The following is a 21,804-nucleotide window of genomic DNA, read 5'->3' as shown; positions in this document are numbered from 1 at the left end:
TCCACTCATCTGCTTAAGTGCTCTTAAAGGCTGGCAGCTACCGGGCCGAGCGTTTCCTCCTCTTTATCGGGGCCTGATAGCAATCTATTATTAATCTGCAGCACTGTATGCAGGTGCAGCTCCCACCGCCGTCTCCCAAATCCATTTAAGTAGGCTGCAGCTCCGGCCCGGTTAGCCCGGCGCACGGCCCCCCTTTTGTGAAAGGGCTGAGTGAGAATGAGCGGCCGTTAGCGGTGCTCGGCCGAGGTTTTTTTCTTTCTTTATTCTTTAAACGCACTGCACTCTGGGAGGCTGCGGTAATACTGCAGCCGTGATGGGCTACACGTTAAAAAGCGCATGTGTGCGAGGCGAGCGCGTCCGCATCGCGTCTCTACGCGAGTGCGCGTCGGACAGCTACAGCTGCAAGAGGCAGCGGAGGCGAACGCGTGAGATTCATGGAGAGCAAAAAGAGGCAGCTGACTGGATAATGGGTAAAAAGAGAAGGAACGTGCCGCAAAGGAGGGAGGGAGCGAGGGAGAAAATAAGAGATAGAGAGCGACGAGGAGGAGAGAGAGAGAGAGATACTGCGGTCCAACATAAAGGTCAGGCTAATGCTTCCCAGAGGAGGAGCTGACATTAGAGGCAGAATGTCTCCATAAATGCACTCTCTCTCTCTCTCTCTCTCTTCCTCCCTCCTTTCTTTTACGCTTCCTCTGATCTGACAGCGCGCGCGTGTGTGTGTGTGTGTGTGTGTGTCGCCTATGACTCTGCTCATGAGAGCCCTATATAACAGATTGCCCACTCTAACCGAGCACGGGCGAAAAGGACAGAGCGGCACGCTGAGAGCTTGTAGACATTCGCTTTCTACTCCACAGATCAGACACGCGGCCTTGTTAAGCTCAGGTCTCACTAGACCTCTGGGCTTTGGGGGAGTCTACCGAAGACTCCGAGCTGACCTCGCTAACCTTTGCCGCTTACGAGGCAGCCTAGGACACACCGAGGGGCGTTTTATACGCACATCATAGCGCAGGGGGGCGAATTCGCGACACGCCCCTTTTTTTTGTCCAATTTGCGCTCTCACAATCTGCCCGTAATTAGCGGCTGATTGTCTAAGGCAGCAGCTCATTACGCAATCAGCGCTCGGGACTGCCCTCCAGGTAAAAATCTGCGAGTGGATGAGCTCAGTGTGCAGCTCAGAGGACGGATTTATAGCAGATCACCGAGCTCAGGGAAAGACGTTGTGCCGCGCCGAAATACAAGCAGACAGAAAGTGTCGGTCACGCTATCATATAAACTGTTCGTCGGAAATTATACCAGTAATGCAACCACGGGACGTTGAGTGAAAAAGGCAAGCATGAGAGAGAGGAGAAGGCAACATAAAGAGATCATTTCACACGGCACTGAAATCAACGAACACCCGCTGACGCCTTGGCTTTTGACCCGTCGTTCATCAGCTCCACATCCAATCAGCCGTGACGACAACACAACACCCGGGCGGGCGCGCCGATATTTGCCCCTAATTAAGCGTGATGCTAAGATGAAGTCGAGGATGATGGCTTGATTTACTTTTCAATAGCGCTCAAACATTTTTCAGTTGCCGCCGAGTTTGAGAGAAAGACTGAAGTAAAAGATTATTATCGTCAGTCGCCTTCGTGTCACTACCAGATCCTTTATTCGGAAAGCCTGATGGGAACTGGGCGTGTGCAACTCTCAACAGAGATGAGAAAGCTGCGAGATGTCTCGCTCCTGAGCAACTTCCATCATCAGCTCCGGATAAACAAGATTTGTCTAATTCAGCCTTTTTTTTTTTTAACATCTTCTGGATGTAGCCTGATCTGCTGCTTTCTACTCTTCCCCTTTATTGTATTGCTTGTATGGCGGCTAACGTGACACGCAAGAAGAAAGAAAAGAAAAGAAAAAAAACAGAGAAGGAAACTAAAAAAAACGAAGAAAACTGCATGAACAGGATCATTTTATGGAATGAGACTGCAGCGGCAGAGGCTCGGTGCAGAGCAGGTGGAGGACGGAGATGGTGTCTTATCAAATTTAATTGGCGAAAAACATAATTTCCCACCCTCTCCTTTGTTCAATGAAATATGCCGTGTTCATTTCTAATCACGGCGCCCGTCTTCTTTCTGTCTGTTGTTGCAGTCGCTGAGATGATTCACGCTTCTTCTTCTCCACCACTTAAAAAGTCTGTGTGCTATTTGTCTATTTTTTTTTTTTTATTGTACAAAAGCTTAATGAATCCTGCATGATGCATAATTAACCACATTTATGATCGCTCCTTCCACTATTTGCGCGATTTCTCCTGCAAATATGCAGAGATTAAAGTGAAACTCTGGCCAAAATGCAACCTAGGCTTTTTTTTGTGAATGTACCCGAGTCAAACCTTCGTGTAAAAGCATCATTGCGACAAAAGAGGCATTTTTAAGATTTAAAAAACTCAAACTCACTTTCAGTGGGAGTGCTACGGGCACCATAGCATCAAAATCTCTATTTTTAAAACACTAAGAAGGCTCGACACAACATGAAACTTTGCTCGTAGTAACACCCGGGACTTTTACTAAAAAGAGAGTTTAGCAGTAGCTTGTTCCGCTGGCCGCCGTCCTGCCAGTGGAGAAGTATCGATCTCAGAATGTGACGTAACCTGGAGGACAGTTAAGGTGGAACGCTCCTAAAGCTTAGTTCCATATAAATGCAGGATAATTTGTTGTTTTGTCGTTAGTGAAAAACAATATTGACCCCGAAGTTGAAAAAGGAGCCTCATATAAGAAACAATACTAAAATCAAAAGCCGGAAAAGTCACGTGAGATCTCGCGTGGATAGTTGTCGCCGGAAGACAGTAGTTCCACCTTAACTGTCCTCCAGGTTACGTCACATTCGGAGATCGACACTTCTCCACTGGCAGGACGGCGGCGAGCGGAACAAGCTACTGCTAACGTGAGTTGTTCAAAAACCTTCTTTTTAGTAAACTCTGTGTACACAAACAATGTTCTCAATGCTCGTGTTCATGTGTAGAGACCCTGGTGATACTACGAGCAAAGTTTCATGTTGTGTCGAGACTTCTTACTGTTTTAAAAATAGAGATTTTCATGCTATCGTAAAAGTGCCCGTAGCACTTCCATTGAAAATGAGTTTGACCCAAAAAACGAAAAAATCTTAAAAGTGCCTCTTTCATCGTAATTATGCTTTTACACGAAGGTCTGACTCGGGTACATTCACGAGGTTTGCTTTGAGGAAAGAGGCTCGCTGCATTGCTGCCAGGTGCTGATGTGTCTGTGTGCAGGTACGTATCACTCACCTCCTCGCTGTACTTGCTGACGTAGGAGTAGATCTCATTGAGAGCGCTGAGCATGTTGAACTCTGTCGAGTGGAGTCTGGCCTGCTCTGCCAAATAGGCGTTCATGTCCTGGTCGCTGATGGCCGGCAGCCGGTTGATGTCAGCGTAGTACCTGAGGACGCAGACGAGAGACAATACTTGGCATCACTCGCACGGACTCACCGACAGCTCGACTGAGAGCTAAATTGTTAATACAGTCTGATTTCTTTGAGCCGCGATATCGCGTTCACTAACAATGCATGTCTGCAACGGTCGCTCTCTAAAGGCTTTTTACAAGATCTGGCTGGCGTGCAGGCGAGAAGAAAGAGAATTACAAATCAATTTTCCCAAAGATCCCCTGGTTTTTACAGTAAGAGGATACTAAGAGGATGTGACAGAGGGGATCAGGATGGTGTATGAAGTGCATCAGCTCCTACCTCTCTACCCAGCTCTTGTAATTGGGGATGTCTTTAGCGTAGAGCAGCTTGTTGGATGGGGAGTCTTTGCCCAGGCGGTGCTCTGATGTGGAGCACGAATCCATAAAGGTCTGAGCTACCACGGACAGACAGGCGTCCGTGATGCTGCTCTTATGGATGTCGAACACGAACTGCGGGTTCTTGATCACGTTCACCCAGAAACGTAAAGGAAGGCTGGAGGAGGGAGACAAAGGGAATAGAGTAAGAGACGAAATCTCACTTTCGAGATCACGCGTGCCATACCTGATCACACCGGTATTAGTTTAGTGTATTAGTGTAGTTTTCCAATCATTTTCTTGAGCAATTGATCCCTTTTTTCCGTCCTCAAATGTCTTGTTTTCTCAACAACAAAAGATATCTAGTTAAATGTCATCGAGGATCAAATTTGAGAGGTACAAATCTGAACATTTGGGACGTTTTCACCTAAAAAAATGACTCAAAATGATCAATCGATTGGTTGTTTTGCACATAAAATGTCAGGATGTTCCCCCAAAACTCAAAGACATTCAATTTACTGTCATAGAGGACTAAAGAAGCAGGAAAATGTTCCTGTGTGAAGAGCTGAAATCAAAAGAATTTGGCAATTTTTTCTCAGAGAATGACTCAGAATGATGGATCAATTATCAAAACATGTTGAGGATCAATTTAAAAGATGGAAACTGATCAATTAATTGACCAATTGGTGCAGCTCTATTGTATGTGCTATTACTGTAATTTTCAGTACTGTGTAGTTTTCCAATCATTTTCTTAAGCAATTGATCCCTTGATGTCTTGTTTTCTCCAGAACAAAAGATATTTAGTTAAATATCATGGAGGACCAAATAAACAAGAAAAAGTCAAATTTGAGAGGTAAAAATCTGAACATATGGGACGTTTTCACTTAGAAAATGACTCCAAATGATTAATCGATTGGTTGTTTCGCACATAAAATGTCAGAATATGGTGAAAATTTTGATCCCTTTCCCCCAAAACTCAAAGACATTCAATTTAGTGTCATAGAGGACTAAAGAAGCCAGAAAAAGTTCACGTGTGAGGAGCTGAAATCAAAAGAATTTTGCAATTTTTTCTCAGCGAATGACTCAAAATGATGGATCAATTATCAAAACATGTCGAGGATCAATTTAACAGATGAAAACTAGTCAATTAACTGACTAATTGTCGCAGCTCTACTGTATGTGATACTGTGTTTGTGTCTTTACCAGTTGCTTTTCCACGTGTGACGCACGTCCGTGTCGTGGATGCCGTGTTTGTCCGCCTGCTCGTCCAGGAAGTCGAACATGTATTTGATGGCGAGGGGAAGACTGCTCCCCCGGTGGACTGTGCTGAACAACGTCTCGAAGAGGTCGTCCACGAACTTTTGTAGTGTACCCTGAGAGAAGGAGAGTGGCCCAGAGGTTAGATTTCACCCCAAAACACAACCGGATTCCAGATAACTGAGCGTGTGATAATGTCTCCACAGACGAGGGGATACCTTGGTAGCTAGCAGCCTGGTCAGATAAATCTCGGAGACCATCTTGCTTCCCCGGTCTCCCTCCTTCTGGTCTCCGTGTTCGTGGTTCTTCACCAAGTGCCACACCTTCACGCCGCTTTCTAGGTCGGGGGTGATCATGGGAGCCCGCGAGCGGAGGCTGTCGGGGCTGCCCGTGTAGCGGAACGAAGAGTCTGTCGAGGGGAGATAAAGAAATTCCCGGTAAGCCCAAACGAGTGCGATTACGGAAAAAAGAAAAAAAATCCTTCTAGGTGCAAATTTAGCGCACACTCGCACCTACAACAGCAAACCCACACACCAGTTCACACGAGCGTATGCATATATATTCATTTCCATCTCTGCTTGTGTGGCTCATTATAAAAAAGCCAAATCTTCCCGTGCTCGCCTGGAGCTCTAAGCCAGAGCTGTGAAGGAAATTGCAGTGGCGGATAATTTCACAGAACAGCAAAGTGATGTCCCTGGCGTGGCGTTGATTAGCGGCGGCCCTCTTGAAACTGGAAGCCTTGATGAACGAACTAGCTGTTCCTCTGATTGCAGGACACAGAGGTACATCCAGAATGCTACACCTCTGTCCTTCTTCTCTGTCATGAATCATTAGATTTCGACTACTATCATCCATTTTCTCGTCCTTTTCCCTCTTTATATAATCCCTCTCCTCGCCGACATGATACGTCTTTGAGCCTGGCGCCTCTTTAAAGCGCTCATAATTGGCTCTTTCCCCCCGCCACATTGTACCAACGCCACGTTGGAAAAAAAGAAACTCTAATCAATGCATCAAAAGATCCATAATTTTGTTAAGCACCGAGGCCACCCATCCCTTCATCCATACATCTGGAGTTACTGCCTCCTTGCTCTTCACTCGGTCTGAACGATGCCGGTTTCAGTTTCCCTAATTAGCCGACATCTCCTCCCCCGGCAAGCGAGGTCTCTGGAGATTCGAGATCTGAGAATCTCGATGAGGATCTCTCTGACCGTGCTTCAAAGGCCGAGGTGAACAACAAAAGCTTTTTTTTTTTCGCCGCCAATTCAGCCACTTACGCCTTTCAAATAACACCAACCTGGGCCTCTGGAGTGGCCACTAGGGAGCAGAGTGTGAGAAGGGGGGTGATGAATTTATGTGCCTGTGTGTAGTCTTAATCCAGTCACTGGGTTTTACATCCATCCGGCACCCGTTCGGCTCTTTCCCCCAACAAACTTTAAAGCAGTGCCTGGCAGCTTTTCTCCCTCCTCCGCTGCAGGACGGAGCTCCACGCAGTCAAGGGGAGTGTGGCCTGGCTGGTTTTAAGGCCAGAATGAAGGGGGAGGGGGAGGAGGAGGAGGAGGTGGTGCCGGCGGTGTAAATTGAGTCAAGATGCTAAGTGTTGAACGTTAAATTGGTATGAATCCATCAGCAGGTGTCGAGGTGCAGCTGTGCCTGCTGTGCCAACCCGTGATTGATGAGGGACACGCACATGCCAGCAGAGCCTTTTTTTTCCCCGCTTTCCATGCCACGCACGTCCAACTCCAGCGCCCGAGCCCCTGGCGAAGGAAGGAGAAGAAAGCGAGCATGTGCAGCCGCTCATTGATGAGGGTATCTCTCGTGCCCGAGATATCTGAGAGTAGTTAATTAGCGCGACCAAAGAGCTGCGATGTTACAATAACAAACACAGCGTAGTTATTAATGTTTCTTACACCGGTTGTTGACTGAGCGCACCGTTGTCTTCCGAAGGTTTTCATCAGGGACGTTGCCAGTGTCGTTCAACATGATCTTAAAATGCATACGCTGCAGATTAAAGGATAACTTCCCCCCCCCAAAAACGGATCATTTAGTCAGGAAACGCTCTCAAGCCGAGGAAAGGTTGGGTCACATTTCTGGAGCTTCTCAGCAAAACAGCGTCGCCACGTTCTCCTCAACAACTGAGGTAGACGAGGACTTTAACTTTCGTTTAAAACACAACAATAAAAAAAATCAATTCGATACATACAACGGCTCCAAACAGCTCGTCCGGTATAATCAAAGTCTCCGGAAGTTTAGAGACCCCGAACTAATTTGAAGAGACAGTATTTACACCCCCTTTTTTTAAAGCCGGAATCTTAGATGTAGCTGCAAAGTTTAAAGCGCGCACCCCGGCTGAAGCGGGTGCATCGAGGGTGCAAATTCTGTATTTCTAAATCAACTTTCATTACGCCCGTTTAGGAGAACGATGCCACGCTGTTTTGCAGTGAAGCTCCTGAAACTCACCCAACTTTCCCCTCAGCGTTGGGGTGAGCAGATAATCACCACATTGTCATTTCCTTTGCCACGTCTGTTCCTTTAAGCTCTGTTGTTTTAAAGCGGAGGATCCGCAGGTATCCACATAAATGAGACTTTTAATTAGAGGGACAATAATGCTGTTTGCTACTTATTTATTTATTTATTTCCGTTTAAAGGCTGCGCTCACTCTTCTGTCTGCAGTCCTGATAATTGGCCGCGCTCACTTATCTTTTTCTGTTTGTGTGAAGCATCATTCACACAGAATAATTAGCAATCACAAGTTGCCTGCTGCTGCTGCTGCTGTGTGTGTGTGTGTGTGTGTGTGTGTGTGTCTGGCCTGAGATCAGATCTGGCGCCCAGCAGCACAGACTACAGGCACATCTGAAGCATGTGTGTGCGTTGGCATGCGAGTGTGTATAGTAACTTTATATGCTGTGTGGACACGTGGGTGCAGGCAGCCCCATTGTGTCCCGCACAGAATGGATCTTCAGTATAATCATATCGTGGCTTCATAATCAAACAATGGCTCTGCTCTATACCCCTCCCCTTCATCTCTCTTTTTATTCTGCTAGCATCCAACGGCGTCTGGACCTCGACTGTACAGAGAGTCAGAGAATAAAAGGTTGCAGAAAACTGGCCCTCTGCAGTAAGAAGAGGAGCAGCTCCAAACAGAACCGGCCGTTGCTTTAGGGAGATTTGGCTTTTGTTCACATCTGAAACAACTAATATATATATAAAACAAAAAAGATTCTGGTGTGTCTGTGAGGCAACGAGAGCAGGGTGATTACATTTGCATGGGATTAACCGTCGAATAAGCATGCAAACACATCCATGATTGCCTAATATATACATGCAAATGGCATTTTTTTTTTTTTTTTAATCAATGCAATCAATGGCAAAGCCACAGCAAGGGGTGTGAAAAAGAGCAGGCCGGTTCGACTGACTCACCGTATCTGCTGATGGAAGTGCGGGATATGCTGGCTGAGGAGGGGATGTTGTAGGATGAGGTCTGTTTGGGCACCAAAGCCACGATGCAGCGGTCTGACACCTGCGAAGAGAAGAATATAACGCCAAACCATGAAAGGGATATCTGTGTTTGCAAAGACACGAAGGCCAGCGACGTAAAAGGCAGGATGAGTTCAACGATGGATCTTCCCCCGAGTTCAAACTTGGAATCTGTGTGCGTCATCGCAGTAGAGTAGGCTAGATGTGGGAAGTAACGCAGTACAAATACTTTGTTACTGTACTTTTCAGGTATCTGTAATTATTCATTCATTCTTCTGACAGCTGTTTACATTTCCTTTCTACATTTTAACACAAATATCTGAATTTTCAACTTCATTCATTGTCAAAACAGGCTGATCGCTTTAGTTTTAACGCATTAAAGAGTTAGCGATTCTTTTTATTCTCACTGCACGCCACCTTCCCAACATCACAAGAGATTTAGCGAGATGCAAAGACCTAAAAAAAATACATAAATAAAACAGAAACAGAGATGGAGGCTGGATTGGCGTGAAAAGATGTGTGTTAGCGTCGTATCTGTAGCGACGCTGCAGCTCTCTGCCCGGATTTCCTTATTTTGTCAGTTTTTTTTTCATTGGACGTCCCGGAAATGAGACTCAACTATAAACTATCTTCGTGGTGCGTTTAGGGTCAGCTGGGACACAAATCCTGCTGATTCCACCTTTAAGTTTAAAAGTCTTAAGAGTTATATTGAGGGTTCGTACGGGTGTTTGAAATCCTTGAAAGTGCTTGAATTTCAATGTTGTGTTTTCAAGGTCTGAAAAGTGCTTGGATTTTAGTTTATGTGCTTGAAAGTGCTTGACATTATAACTGTGTCTTTCACAAAATTGGGATCAGACTGGATAATTAATTTCTGAAGTTTTTGCTATCATGAAACATAATTTTAGATGTTTACAGCATAGTATAATGTACATAATTGTGATAAAAAGTGAAGAATAAAATCATGAGTATATATATTTCTGTAGATGAGTACTTTACCCCAGCAATAAGGTGCTGGAAAATCTTGAAAATGACCCTTAAAAGTGCTTGAAAAGTGCTCGAATTTGACCTTGAAAAATGTGTACAAACCCTGGATATTAATTTGCCGTGAGGTTCAGTTCACTTTGCACAGTCAAGGAAAGTAGAAATATCCTCAGAGGGATACTTTTCACTTTGAGTACATTTCAGAGCCTGTACTTTATTACTTTTACTCGAGTAAAAGAGTTGAATCGGCACTTCTACTTCAACGCGTGATTGCATAACTTATCAATTAACTTATCACTGCAAAAAAAACCAAAGAAAATACTCTGAAATACATCTTAAATGACGTCAGCCGCCCTTGTGATTTCCGTACTGTAATTAGCACAGCGTATGGGTGTTGACTCTCATGACAAAATGCTAATGCTACAGTGGAGGGGCGGAGGGAACGCAAGGCCCTTATTCCCATAAGCAACACACATCCCAAACCTCCCCCATTACGCAACTCACCCCTCCCCTCCCCGTCATATCTGCGCTCCCCGCTGCGCTCAGCCGCAGCCCCGCGGCTTCTCTTTCAGCTGAGCAGAGTGCTGTGGCTGCATGATGGCTGTACTCAACATGACTGTCATTGTCATCCCCCCCTGTCACAAACATTACAGACATGATGTAAGCTTCGGAACCGGGATAAGATGCTAAGAGGGATGGAGAGAGAGAGAGAGAAAGAGGGAGACGAGATGCCGAACGTCTCATCTCGTGTGCACTTCACACCCTTAAAAGAAAAACGGGGCTACGCGAGGTATAATAATAGCATTAGAGCAGCATGGAGTCGGAGTTAAAGAGAAAGCAAAAGAGAGGAGGCTGTGTAAAAAAGATGGCGTGTCACAAGTAAGAGACAGACGCCGAGGTTCATCCGTTCCCCCCCTCTGTGGTTTGTATTTACAAAGGGCTCTTAGTCCCGTGTGATGTGCTCCAGTCACTTCAGATAAGCTGAGAAAAACTGACAACATTCAAAAAAAAAAAAAAAAAAAGGATGGTGTGAAAATCTATTTTTTTCAAAGAACCCATCTTTAGCAAAAAAAAAAAAAGATCTCTCATCGGTCAAACAGTGCGATTAATTCAACACGAAATGGCAGTTAAACTATGAGTCATCTTTGAAACGCTCGTAATGTTTAATAACCCCCCCCCACCACCTCCAAAAAAAAAGGAAGAAAAACACACAAACAGAAGACAGCGAACAAAACTTCTTCTCTCAAAACAGCCAAAACAACAAAACAGCTTGTTGGCTGGCATTTACAGCCCACCCCGAGGAGGGATTTCTGCTTCAGACCCCAGCGAAGAAAAACACTGATGAGCCTCCAGTGGAGAAATAAACAAAAAGGCAAATGCCAGCCTCCAAAAGGAATCCCTCAAAAGAACCTATAGAAAATCAGAAAAATTCTTCTTTTTCATTTGTGTTAGCAGCGCTGCGCTCTTCTTCCAAACCCCTTGTCGGAGAATAAGCTGGTGGAAAAATTGGGATGGACATTTTTTTTTCCACAGAGTTCCTCGTTGCTCTTGAGAGCCAACCGCCTCCCGTCCTCCCTCCCTCCCTCCCTCCCTCCCTCAGTCTCGTCCTCTCCCCTTTCTCCTTCTCTTTCCAAACTAATCTCTGCTGTGCTATTAGTTGGAGTTGCCATCTGGCCTCTATTGGCCACATTTGAGAGACACTTGAAACCCGGGGATGAAATCTGGAGGAATCCTCTTAAAGACGCAGCTCGGGTGCCTCTTGGAGGGAAATGACAAATGGTCTTCATCGTGGTCCCCCTCCCTCCACCCCCCGCCCACAACCGGCATCTTCCACCCGTCTCTCTCTCAGCTCATGTCTTTATTTGTCTATCCCAAGCCTAATTCCTACGGCTTCTCCATCCTCTCAGCCGACGCTGCTGCGTGGACTCGCGTGGAGATTCCACCGCAATTCCTGTGATACGTTTTTCTCTGGGGAGCATGAAATAGCCTCTCTGTCCCCCCCTCTTTCCCTTTACGCCTCCCTCCATCCCTCTCTCTTCTCTTTCTCTCTGCTTTTTTCACGGCTGAAGCCGAGATGGGTCCTTGTGATAGAGTAAATGATTGAAGGCGTGCAGATTCGCCCTTCAGGGATAATCCAGTGTGGGGCTGATAGTGGGCAGGTGTGATAAGGGGGCTGTGGGCCCTGCCTGTGATAAGACCTTCCATTAGAAAGTGCAGAGCGGACCGCGTGGCAGAGTGCGGTCAGCTTCCCTATCTTTCTTTCCCCGGCACGACCCAGAGCCCTGGTCCCGGGCCCGTCTGTGCCAGCTCTCCTGGACTCGCACCCTCAGATCACGATGCTTATCGGAACCTGTCGACTGCCCAGCGGCTTGGAAAACACACAACACGTGCGTATGTGTGCTTCTCGCCAGGCACGATGGAAAGATGAACCCGTATGTGTGCATAAAAAAACCTGGACCCCTATATTTACATGTTTATGTGTAAACAGTGATGTGCACAATAGGGGGACAGGGGGGGCCCCCTCGTGGCCCAATTGTTGAAAAATGTGTGCTAAAGTGCCTTCTTGGGAGCCAAAAAAGCGTGTCAAAGTGTCCTCTTGGTTGACAAAACACACTAAACTGCCCTCTAGGCTGGTTAAAACATGATAAACTGCCCTCTTGGGAGCCAAAACACGTGCTAAAGTGTCCTTTAGGGAGCCAAAACACGTGCTAAAGTGCCCTTTAGGGCGCCAAAACACGTGCTAAAGTGCCCTCTTGGGAGCCAAAACGCGCGCTAAAGTGCCCTTTAGGGCGCCAAAAGACGTGCTAAAGTGCCCTCTTGGGAGCCAAAACGCGCGCTAAAGTGCCCTTTAGGGAGCCAAAACACATGCTAAAGTGCCCTCTTGGGAGACAAAACGCACGCTAAAGTGCCCTCTTGGGAGCCGAAACACATGCTAAAGTGCCCTCTTGGAGCCAAAACACATGCTAGAGTGCCCTCTTGGGAGCCAAAACGCGTGCTAAAGTGCCCTTCTTTTCGCCCCTGCCCTCCAAAAAGTCTGTGCACGCCACTGTGTGTAAATGATTCATACTTAGCAGAAGTTTTATGGCTGCACGATGAGGCTCTGGGGGCGTCTCCGACTGTCAAAGTTACATCCACTAACAGAAGCTTGTTTTTGCCGCTGACCGGCTGAAGATATTAATTCTAATCCCGTACAGAGATCGATCTTTTTTTGTCAAGTAAATGTTCGTCTGACACTCTGAACAACGACCTCAGCCTGTCCGTGGCAGAGAGGAGCACTTTGAGAACGTCGCAGTCGTCGATTTCTGCAGGGCTGATCCCAAAACTTTATAAATCATTCAATTACCGTAAATTCCAGACTATGGAGCGCACCTGAATATAAGCCGCACCAACTAATTTTTAAGTGAAAAAAAAAATGTGTACATATATAGGCCGCACTTGTCTGTAAGCCACAGGTGTCCACGTCTGCTCTCTGTGTGTTCACCCAGTCTTCAAGAACGTTTTCAAGTTCGGGCCATCTGCTCTTATTACCTCTGAAAGCTTTTGTCGTCTTTTTGCATTGAGTCAGTTCTTCACGCTGCCGTCTCCAACGTCTCTCACCATCGATTCATTGATGCCAAGCTGACGTGCAGCAGCTATTTCCTTCTTCGACAGCCAGATCGATTGCCCTTAACTTAAAAGCTGCTTCATATGCATTTCTTCGTGCGTTTTCCATGATGAGGGTGTGTGCATGATGATAGCGTCTTCCTTGGCGCATTACCTCTTCCACCTGTCTGTCTCGCTCTTGCGCTTCCTGCTAGAGCGCCCCCTGGAGGCTGTTAGCCAATAAGAATCCATAGAATAGCTGCATCATATTATAGGCCGCAGGGTTCAAAGCATGGGAAAAAAGTAGGGGCTTATAGTCCGGAAATTAAGGTATCAATCTTCCCGCCTTTCTAATGACATTAAATTTGGGTATTAATCGATGAAATGTGTCATTGCAATGCGATCGGGTTTCTATCGGATGCTTGACGCACAGGATGCAGCAGCATCAGTGCAGGATTAATCAAATATGTCTTTCTAATTCGATGCAAAACACTATTTGTTAGGAAAAAAAAACAAAAAAAGAAACAAACTTCATATTCCCGCCGGTCCAAGATTTGTATTCGGGTTTACAATGGGGACCGGCGAGCCAAGACAGCCGCAGCATCAGATTAATGAACAGATAGCGGTGTGGTGGTATCCGTTGTGTCTGGGTCTGTTGAAAATAGCCCAAAAATGCCCCAAGTGATGTCTGCAAGGTGGGTAACAGGATCTGGCTGGCAGGCTCTCCTGGTGTGGTCATCAGTGTCAGCTCTCTCTGTTCCTTCGCCGCAGAGGAGAGGACAGACAGAGGTCAGCGGGCAGCGGCGGGGGATGGAAGTTTGCAAACCGGCTTTTCTAAGTTTTGACGCAGTCCGAGCCGAAAGTGAAGGAGGGAGCGGTCTGCCCTCAACTGTCACTTATCGGCGCATTAGGCGTAATATTCCCTGACAAACACAACGCGCTGCCCATGTGTCCCCGCAAATGGACGAGGCAAACAAATATTAATATGCCTGAGGAAAAAAAAAAAAAAAAAAAAGCCAGCGTCCACCTGTCATAGATCAACACTTTGTCAAACATCATCAGTGTTATCCGCTGAACGCAGCGCGGCTCTGTTTGCAATTTGCATCATCATAAATAACCCAGGCGGCGTGACATCTTCACTTCATGATAATGTCCTTTTCATGAGAATTATTGATGCTGCCCCTCTCTCTCTCTCTCTCTCTCTCCACAGAGACTCAAGATGTCTGATTCATGTGACTGTGGATCGCTCGCTCATTGCCCGGACGCCATTCCAGCAGGAGCGAGGTTACCGGTACCGGAGTCTCGAGGCGACGGCGGCTGGCGGACGAAAGGAAGGTGTGATGAAACGCTCTTCCCTTCTGACGGGGCGGGAGATTAAAACTGCAAAAAGATCCAAATCAGCAATCAGCCCAAAAAACTCTCCAATCTCATAAATCTTTTATCTCAACTCTTGTGTTTGTCTGCGCCATGTTGCTATGTGCTGCGTGTGTGTGTGTGTGTGTGTGTGCACATGCATGGAGTGTGCTATCTCCGTCTATCTTTATCTATGGGAGAAAAATACAGAAATAGAAGGAGCGGGAGTGGGAGGATGGGAATTCAGTCTCCCGGCGGTGAATGCCGATGTGTCGAGTAAAGATTCTGAACTCATTTCTAAATGTGTGCATTTATGTTTTTAATTTTATTGTAGCGGGGAGCTGAGAAGGTGTGTATTTCCATATCCAGGTTATGTAAACCATTATTTCCCATGTGGCAGGGTAAATAGCCAATGGGGTTTCTTGGGATGCTGCGAGCTCCATGAATTTTAATGCCTCTCCCCGCGTCTCTGCTGTGGGAGAATTAGCGACGACTCAAGGTGACGCTCGGTCTCCCTCCGCATATTTCAGGTCCCCTTTCAATATTTCCTTTTTACCTCTTCCCATTTTTCTCTTCCAGCTTTTTTTCCTCCCCTCACTCTGGGGCCTAATGAGCTGCGCTCCCTCGTCGCGATAGGCGGCCAGATGTGCTGTCGCAGCTGCCAATGCAGCGGCACGGTGTGTGCCGCAAAAAAAAAAAGAAAAAAAAAAGCACAGCCGCGCTCACACACAGGGGCCATTGCCAGCTCATCAAAAACAGTAACAATGCACAAGAGTGTAAGTTGTTGCGTCCTACTCTCATCTCTCCCACCATCGACTGCCCTTTTCTTTCATGCTCATCTTTCTCCCTCTCTTCCTCCTCTTCTTCTTCCTCTCCAGTCCCCCGTGTTGCCCCCCTGCAGCCCGCCGGCATCTCCTCTGAAGTTGCGCAGTGTCGAGCTTTTACGTTCCACGCGGGGACCCTCAGATCAGTGATCAGTGGCGGTCCTCAGATCTGCTATTGAGCGAGCGAATGAGTGAAGCCGCCACACGCGTAGCGTCCCCGTAGCGTCTCCCTCGGCTAACGACGGCAGACGGACTGTGACGCGAAGAGTTTGCGGGAAAAAACAACAACGGAGCCCATTATGGTGTGGAGGCAAACACACTTGCACCGCTTCATCGAGGATTAAAAAGGCCCTGCGGAGGCCAGAGAAGACGAGGCACTCAGACCAGGAGATGAAGAGAAGGGAGAAGAAATGAAGGAGAACGGCGTCTGTGGGCGAGGCGGGGGAACGGGATGGGAAACGGAGAAGAAAAAATGTAAACAGGACGGAAACGTATGGAGAAAGTGGATGAAAGTGAGGACAGAAAAAGAGGGTGGCGAGGGGGAAAGAAAGCCGCATGGTGCCAGGTCCTACGTGAAGGACACTGTGATGAGTCCGCCTCTTCTAATGACGCCCACATCTGTTACGTTATTCTGCCTGCTCTGCCGGGGCAGGAGTTCACAACGACCCCCCCCCCCCCCCCCCGCCCCCCCCTGGCACGAGGGCAGGAGCCTCAACAGACCTTGTCCCCGTTTTTTTCTGCGTCTTGATGGCGCTGCATCTCCTGCCGCCACAGTCCCGCTCTCTAACCTCCGACTCGGCCTCTGTTCTCGACCAGGTTTGCCGCAGAACGGAGGCTCATGCAGCCTTTAAGCAGATGGTCCCTCTTGGCTGACTAATGAGAGCGGGCTGAGAAAGACTCTGACCTGTGGAGCTCCTTCACATCCCTGCCTCGCCTGCTCCTTCTTTATTCCTTTTTATTACTCTTTATCATCGCCCTGCTCTTTAGCGCTCTACGGCTGAAGGTGTCGCTTGCAAGAAAGCGGACAGCGTTCGACGAGTAGCTCCAAAGATACAGGAGGCATCACGAACACTTTACTGCGCCTGCTGCTCTTGAGACTGATGGATGCGATTGAAGCACTGAGGTGATTTACACCGTCTCTGACCAGGACTACGACTTCGGGGTCGAGAAGGAGAATCGAGAGGGAGACGTGTTGAGCTGGAACATTTGTATATCTCACTCAGCGAATTGAGGATTTATTTGGCTGAAACACGATGTTATTTTCTGTTCTGAAACTACTACTTTTGGCCCGGGGCTAGCCGGTTAGCATGCTAACTTAAGGAGACGTCTCTGCAACACTGTGTTGATGGTGCAAGTTGATTTTTTTGAATGCTTTAGACAAAAAATCCGGGCCCTTTACACAGGAGGCACGCACAGGACATAAGACAGCGGGTACGAATCGAGGTTCTGCATGTGAGGAGACAGAAGCAGGCGGTCACGGCGGGGCTAATTGTTGCCGGCGTGGAAAGTCAACAGGGCAGAAAGAGAGAGAGAGAGAGAGAGACGCCGTCCTCCCGTCTCGAGCAGCCTCGTCTCTCTGGGGAGGAGGGAGAAGTGTCGGGCCGAGACGCCGAGGGTTCATCTCCTCCTGCCACCTGTACAGTAATTGTCCTCTATTCTGTCACTCGGATTACAGCAGGCGAGGGCATGCAAATGAGGAAGCCGAAAAATTGGCTGCCAAAAAAAAAAAAAAAAAAAAAAAGAGTCAAGAGCAGCAAACATCAAAGTTTGCAAAGGTGCGCGCCGCGATTTCCATAACAAGAGACTGAGACATTCGCAGAGACTGAACGGAAACGAGCCCTTTCCCGATAAAAAAAAAAAAAAAAAAAAAAAAAGTTTGAGAGTTAATTAAGGAAAACATCCGACTGAAGCCTTTTTTTGTTTTTCTTTTTTTGCCGTATATTTACCTGGTAGTGCATGAGAGTGTTGAGTCTCTTCCAGTCGTTTTCTATCTTGGTGGTGATGTCTTCGTCCTGCAGCACCACGCGAGCCATCCGACCCTGGCGCCACTCTGAGGACACACAAACACACACACACACACACACACACACACACACACAGAATTCAGCCACAAAGAACTTTATTTGTCTTGGTTTCAAGCGGGCAGGTTTTTGGTATCACGTGCTTGAAGTACATATGAAACCACCGCTGTATGTTCTCAAGACGCACATCTGCTCTGAATCGAACATGTGGGCGAAGTGTAACGCTCTTGCCGTGTAGAACCAGTTCCCTTTGCAGCCGTGAAACGGCGCTGAAATAACCCCCCCCGACTTCCTTATGGCGCAGAACAAACTCTTAAAACACCTCTTTTCAAACCTCATTTACCATTTCAGACGGCGGAACGTCAATCTAAAAGCCTCCCCGAGAGCGCTCTCCTCGCGCATTACCCAAATAAGTAGATATCGGCAGCAGGCACTCTGCGTGCGCACTCCTCTCGCCGACTTTGGATTGACGCGCATCTTAATTAAACATTACACGCGAACAATTTCGAGATGTATATGCAGGCAGGCTTGCACGCTTTAATTGGTACTCGTGTCGTGGAAAATGGCGCGCCATTAGCATACGCAGCAGTCGGCACGTCAGGGTCAGAAAGAAGAGACGAGTCGGAGCAGAAGCGAACTATGAGAAAATCACCTCCTTTCAATCCAAAAAAAGGGGGGGAAAGCGGGGGGGAAACAGGTGGAGGGCTGTAAGCAGCGCCGGTGGAGGGCAGTGGCTGACGGCTCTTTGTGGGGGTAATGAAATGATAATAGGGGTGTTGACGGGGGGAAGTGGACAGCCATTGTTGCTCTCACGCTGGGAGTGATCATTGATTTTCTCCTCTGTTGACTGGGTTTTATTACTCGGCGCCCGTGCCAGGTGACCACATGACATCCCCCGCCTAACCAGCGCTCGACAGACAAAAAAAACCCCCAAAAACAATAAAGTTGTCACGGACGCGGACATGCACGGACTCTCGTATTCAATTATTCTCAGTGCGTCGGCGAAAGGGTGAGAAATCGGACAGAAAGAGAGAGAGAGGACGGAGGATGGACGGGGAGCCGTATTGGAGTGACGGAGGACGTGCTGATTTGCAGCTAACAGAGGAAAGGGAGAGGGAGAGGGAGAGGGGGGGGGGCTTTTGTTCTCTCTGCCGGGGCAAAATGAGAGAGAGAGGGAGACGGAGAGAAAACGGGAGGGAAGGTATGCACAGGCGAGGATGGAAGTGGCAGACTGCGTGGGAGTGGAGCCCGGCGTGAGGCTGGCGAGCCCGTCTGTCAGCTCTCACCTGGGTCGGCCAGACCGCCACGACACAGACGCAAAAACACGCCGAGGCGCGCGCACTTCTCCCGTCCGCATCCGCCCGCATCTCATTGGCGCCACGGACGGAGGGACGCGCCGCGCGCCGTCAGTCAGCGTGACGGAGGGGCCTGGCAGCAGAGCGCCGCGGCTGGCTGTGCCGCTGCAACACGGCTTTTATCACACTAATGCACCGATAATCTGTACACATGGTCAGGTTTTCTCTCGCTGTGGGTGTGAAGGACTTTACACCTGCCAACTGCATCTGCGGGTGCCTGGATTGTGTGTGTGTGTGTGTGTGTGTGTGTGTGTGTGCGAGTGCGAGTGTGTGTTTCTGTGCCGTACCCAGGTCCATGTCCACAGCACGCGGCCGCTGAGAGTAGGGCATGTTCTTGTAGACGGCGTCGAGGATCTTCTCCTTCACCTGGGTGATGGTGTCGCAGTTCAGCACCTTGACCGGGATCTCCGGACTGTTTTCGTTGTCGGGGTTCACACAGTTCAGGATCTGGATCGTAGGGAAAACAGGAAAGAGAATAAGACGGCGGAAACAAGAGGCGGGAGGCGCCCTGTAACCGACTCGGGTCCAGCTCGAGGCTCTTCGCCCTCATTACGGTCTCCTTGGAGCGTGGCAGGAGCCTCGAGAAGCCATTTCCGCTCTCGCTGGCAACCCAAAATCTAATTTCACACCTTCGGCGGGACACCAATTTCCAGCTCTGCCGGGGTATTAGCACGTAATGAGCCAAATTCCCAGTCAGAGCAATCAGAGCATTGTCATGTCACATGCTGGCTGTGTCTTTTCTGTGTGTGTGTGTGTAGAGCGGACTGTTTAATGTGTTCCAACCCACCCTGATGTTGGACCAACACCGGAGGCCTGTGGGATCATTAGTTAATTTTCCTCCCCATACAGGAAGGAAGGAAACCCAGCGGAAGTCACAGCGATGTCATCTTCAAAATGGCGTGTGGCGTAAAAAGTAAAAAGGCGACAAAAAGTTCAGAAAACTGCGTTCGTATACGCTGCGAGCGTGGGCTTTTGTGTCCGTGCTTGGCAGCGCGTCAACCGAAAAGGCACACCATTGCGCTTCTGTGTGTGTTTGCGCAAAAAAAAAAAAACACAACTTCTCGTGTGCCTTCTGGAGTGTGACTTACCAGGGTTTTGTACTCGATCTGCTGGCGGATGAGCTTGTCTTCACTCAGGGAGTAGCGGGCCTCTCCAGTGATGGCGTCGATGGGCCCCTTTTCCATCTGCTGCTTGATGGCGCAGTACAGCATGAACAGAGGCTCCCCAGCACACTCCTGCGAAAACACACACACACACAGATTCACACATGAGAGAACTTCGCGGCATAAACACATAAATCGACCGAGCTGCAAACACCCACAAGCCCGCATGTACTGTAAATATCTGATAAAGTGCAATCGCACGTTTAATTTAGAAGCTTAATGATACACAAGACGGATTCGTTCGTTGCAACGGAACACGCGCGGGGTTACGCGCGTGCCGCTCGGCGGACTGACCTTGAGGAATTTGTGAAGGAGGAAGGCGAACCAGTTGGTGAGCATCTTCTCTGCAACCGACTCCGTCCTGAAGAAACATCAAAAAACAGGGGGGGGGAAACCAAGTTTTGAATCTTCCTCTTGATATTCCAAAACCTTTCCGATAATACAAGAGTTCCATTATTCATGGGGTTATGTGCGAGACTTCGGGGAGGTTGTCTTGGCATCTTGCGTGCACCGCCTGCAACACTGTGGTCACAGTGAGTGAGCAGAACAGAGAGCAGCAGACGAGGGGGGGGGGGGGGCATCTGTGTGTGCGTGCACATGTTGAAAGGCGTGTGCGATTGGGTATGCGTGGATGTGAGGGCGTGTGTGTGTGTGTGTGTGTGCGCGCGGGCTTTCACGTGTGGTTGAACACAGCAGGACATCAGCAGCTGTGACAAGCCTCAGCTGTTGAGAGAGACGAGCGCTGTCACAGCCAGGTAACGCCTGATCACAGCCAAAACGATCTCCTCTCATTTCCTCACCTCCTCCTCCTTCTCCTCGTCTCTCCACCCACCCACCCACCCACCCCCGCTACCTCCTCTGCCTTCCCAGTCAATCGCACACGCGGGAGGCGCGGCTCGCTGCTGGGCTTGATTGGGCATGAAAACACACAAGTGTGCAATGACCTCTTGACTCTTTGTGCCGCGGAGAGCGCACCAGAGAGGGGCCGCGCACACCTCTTTATTTATTTTTTTTTTCGTACAATTCCTGCTCGTGTCTTTCTCCGAATGCCGGACTAACACCGCCTCCCCTCCACCTCATTAGCACCATCATGGAACACTAAAGAAACAGGAGCTGGATAAAAAAAACAGCCAGGTGGGAACGGTTAACAAGCATGAAGCACAGATGAAAGGGTTAGTTGCGTGCGGCTCATGTGGACCGGCACCTGAGGTGAATAGCAAACAACGAGCTCGCACCTCTCCTGCCCCGGCGCTCTCTCTCGCCTTGTCTGCTTACGAGCCCGCCTGCAGACAGAATTAAAAACGCTCCCTGAAAAAAAAACCCACCGAAAAAAACAAAACCGCTTCGGATTTCTTTCCACCAGCCGGCTTTTTGGCTCCAAACTATCATCGCTGTCGTTTTCACCCACAAGCGCTAATCACAAGTCAAGACGCCGCGGTGAAGTGTCCCACAGACAGCTTGCGACTGTCACCCGGCCCGCGAATGATCTCCCGCTCGAAAAAGAGAAATGACCCTCTTACTGTAGCAGGAAATGACTGTGATTACTCTGGTGTGTGCTGTGGAGAGAGGGGGGGGGGGGGGGGGCCTTGCAGCGCGGCGTGCTGAACTGGGGGATTAGCAGGAATCGAAAGCAGCCAGGTATTAAAAACAAGCTAGAAGGCTTCCCGTCTCCTCCGAGCTAAATAGTGCCAGGGATGATTATACCTATTCAGGCTGCTGAATGGACCTAAAGGGAGATTATGACTATTATGGAGATAATTGCGTTAAGTCGTGTTTGAGGGCCATAAGCAAGAGTCTGGGACCGAAGCACGAGTCCCACAAGGATTGACTGAGCCAGAGGAGGTTACGACAGCGAACGTTTCAGTCACTGAGACATGAAATCAAAAAAAAAAAAAGAAGAAAAAAAACACTGTCAGTCATTTTCCCTGTCTCATTAAACAACAGAGGGAGAGACTTCTTCGCTCTCGTCGCGCGGAAATGAAAAGAACTTCTCCCCGCGGTTGCAGGACGGCGGCGCAGAG

General features: G+C 48.4%; 1 protein-coding gene across 4 annotated transcripts in view; it reads right to left on the bottom strand.

Annotated features, from left to right (window-relative positions):
- The window catches only part of plxna2 (plexin A2), a 195,453-nt gene that overhangs the window by 6,188 nt on the left and 167,461 nt on the right, over positions 1–21,804 (bottom strand). For all 4 annotated transcript variants that reach the window (XM_030421748.1, XM_030421750.1, XM_030421749.1 and 1 more), the window contains exons 23-31: positions 20,078–20,144; positions 19,709–19,855; positions 18,908–19,067; positions 17,191–17,294; positions 8,448–8,547; positions 5,249–5,439; positions 4,977–5,146; positions 3,739–3,951; positions 3,284–3,434 (exon numbers count right to left, since the gene is read on the bottom strand). In XM_030421748.1, coding sequence (XP_030277608.1) covers positions 3,284–3,434; positions 3,739–3,951; positions 4,977–5,146; positions 5,249–5,439; positions 8,448–8,547; positions 17,191–17,294; positions 18,908–19,067; positions 19,709–19,855; positions 20,078–20,144 — 1,303 coding nt within the window. The remainder of the gene's footprint in view (positions 1–3,283; positions 3,435–3,738; positions 3,952–4,976; positions 5,147–5,248; positions 5,440–8,447; positions 8,548–17,190; positions 17,295–18,907; positions 19,068–19,708; positions 19,856–20,077; positions 20,145–21,804) is intronic.

The sequence above is a fragment of the Sparus aurata genome, chromosome 7, assembly GCF_900880675.1.
Source record: "Sparus aurata chromosome 7, fSpaAur1.1, whole genome shotgun sequence".
Classification (NCBI taxonomy): domain Eukaryota; kingdom Metazoa; phylum Chordata; class Actinopteri; order Spariformes; family Sparidae; genus Sparus; species Sparus aurata.
This window is presented reverse-complemented; position numbering and strand designations above follow the sequence as displayed.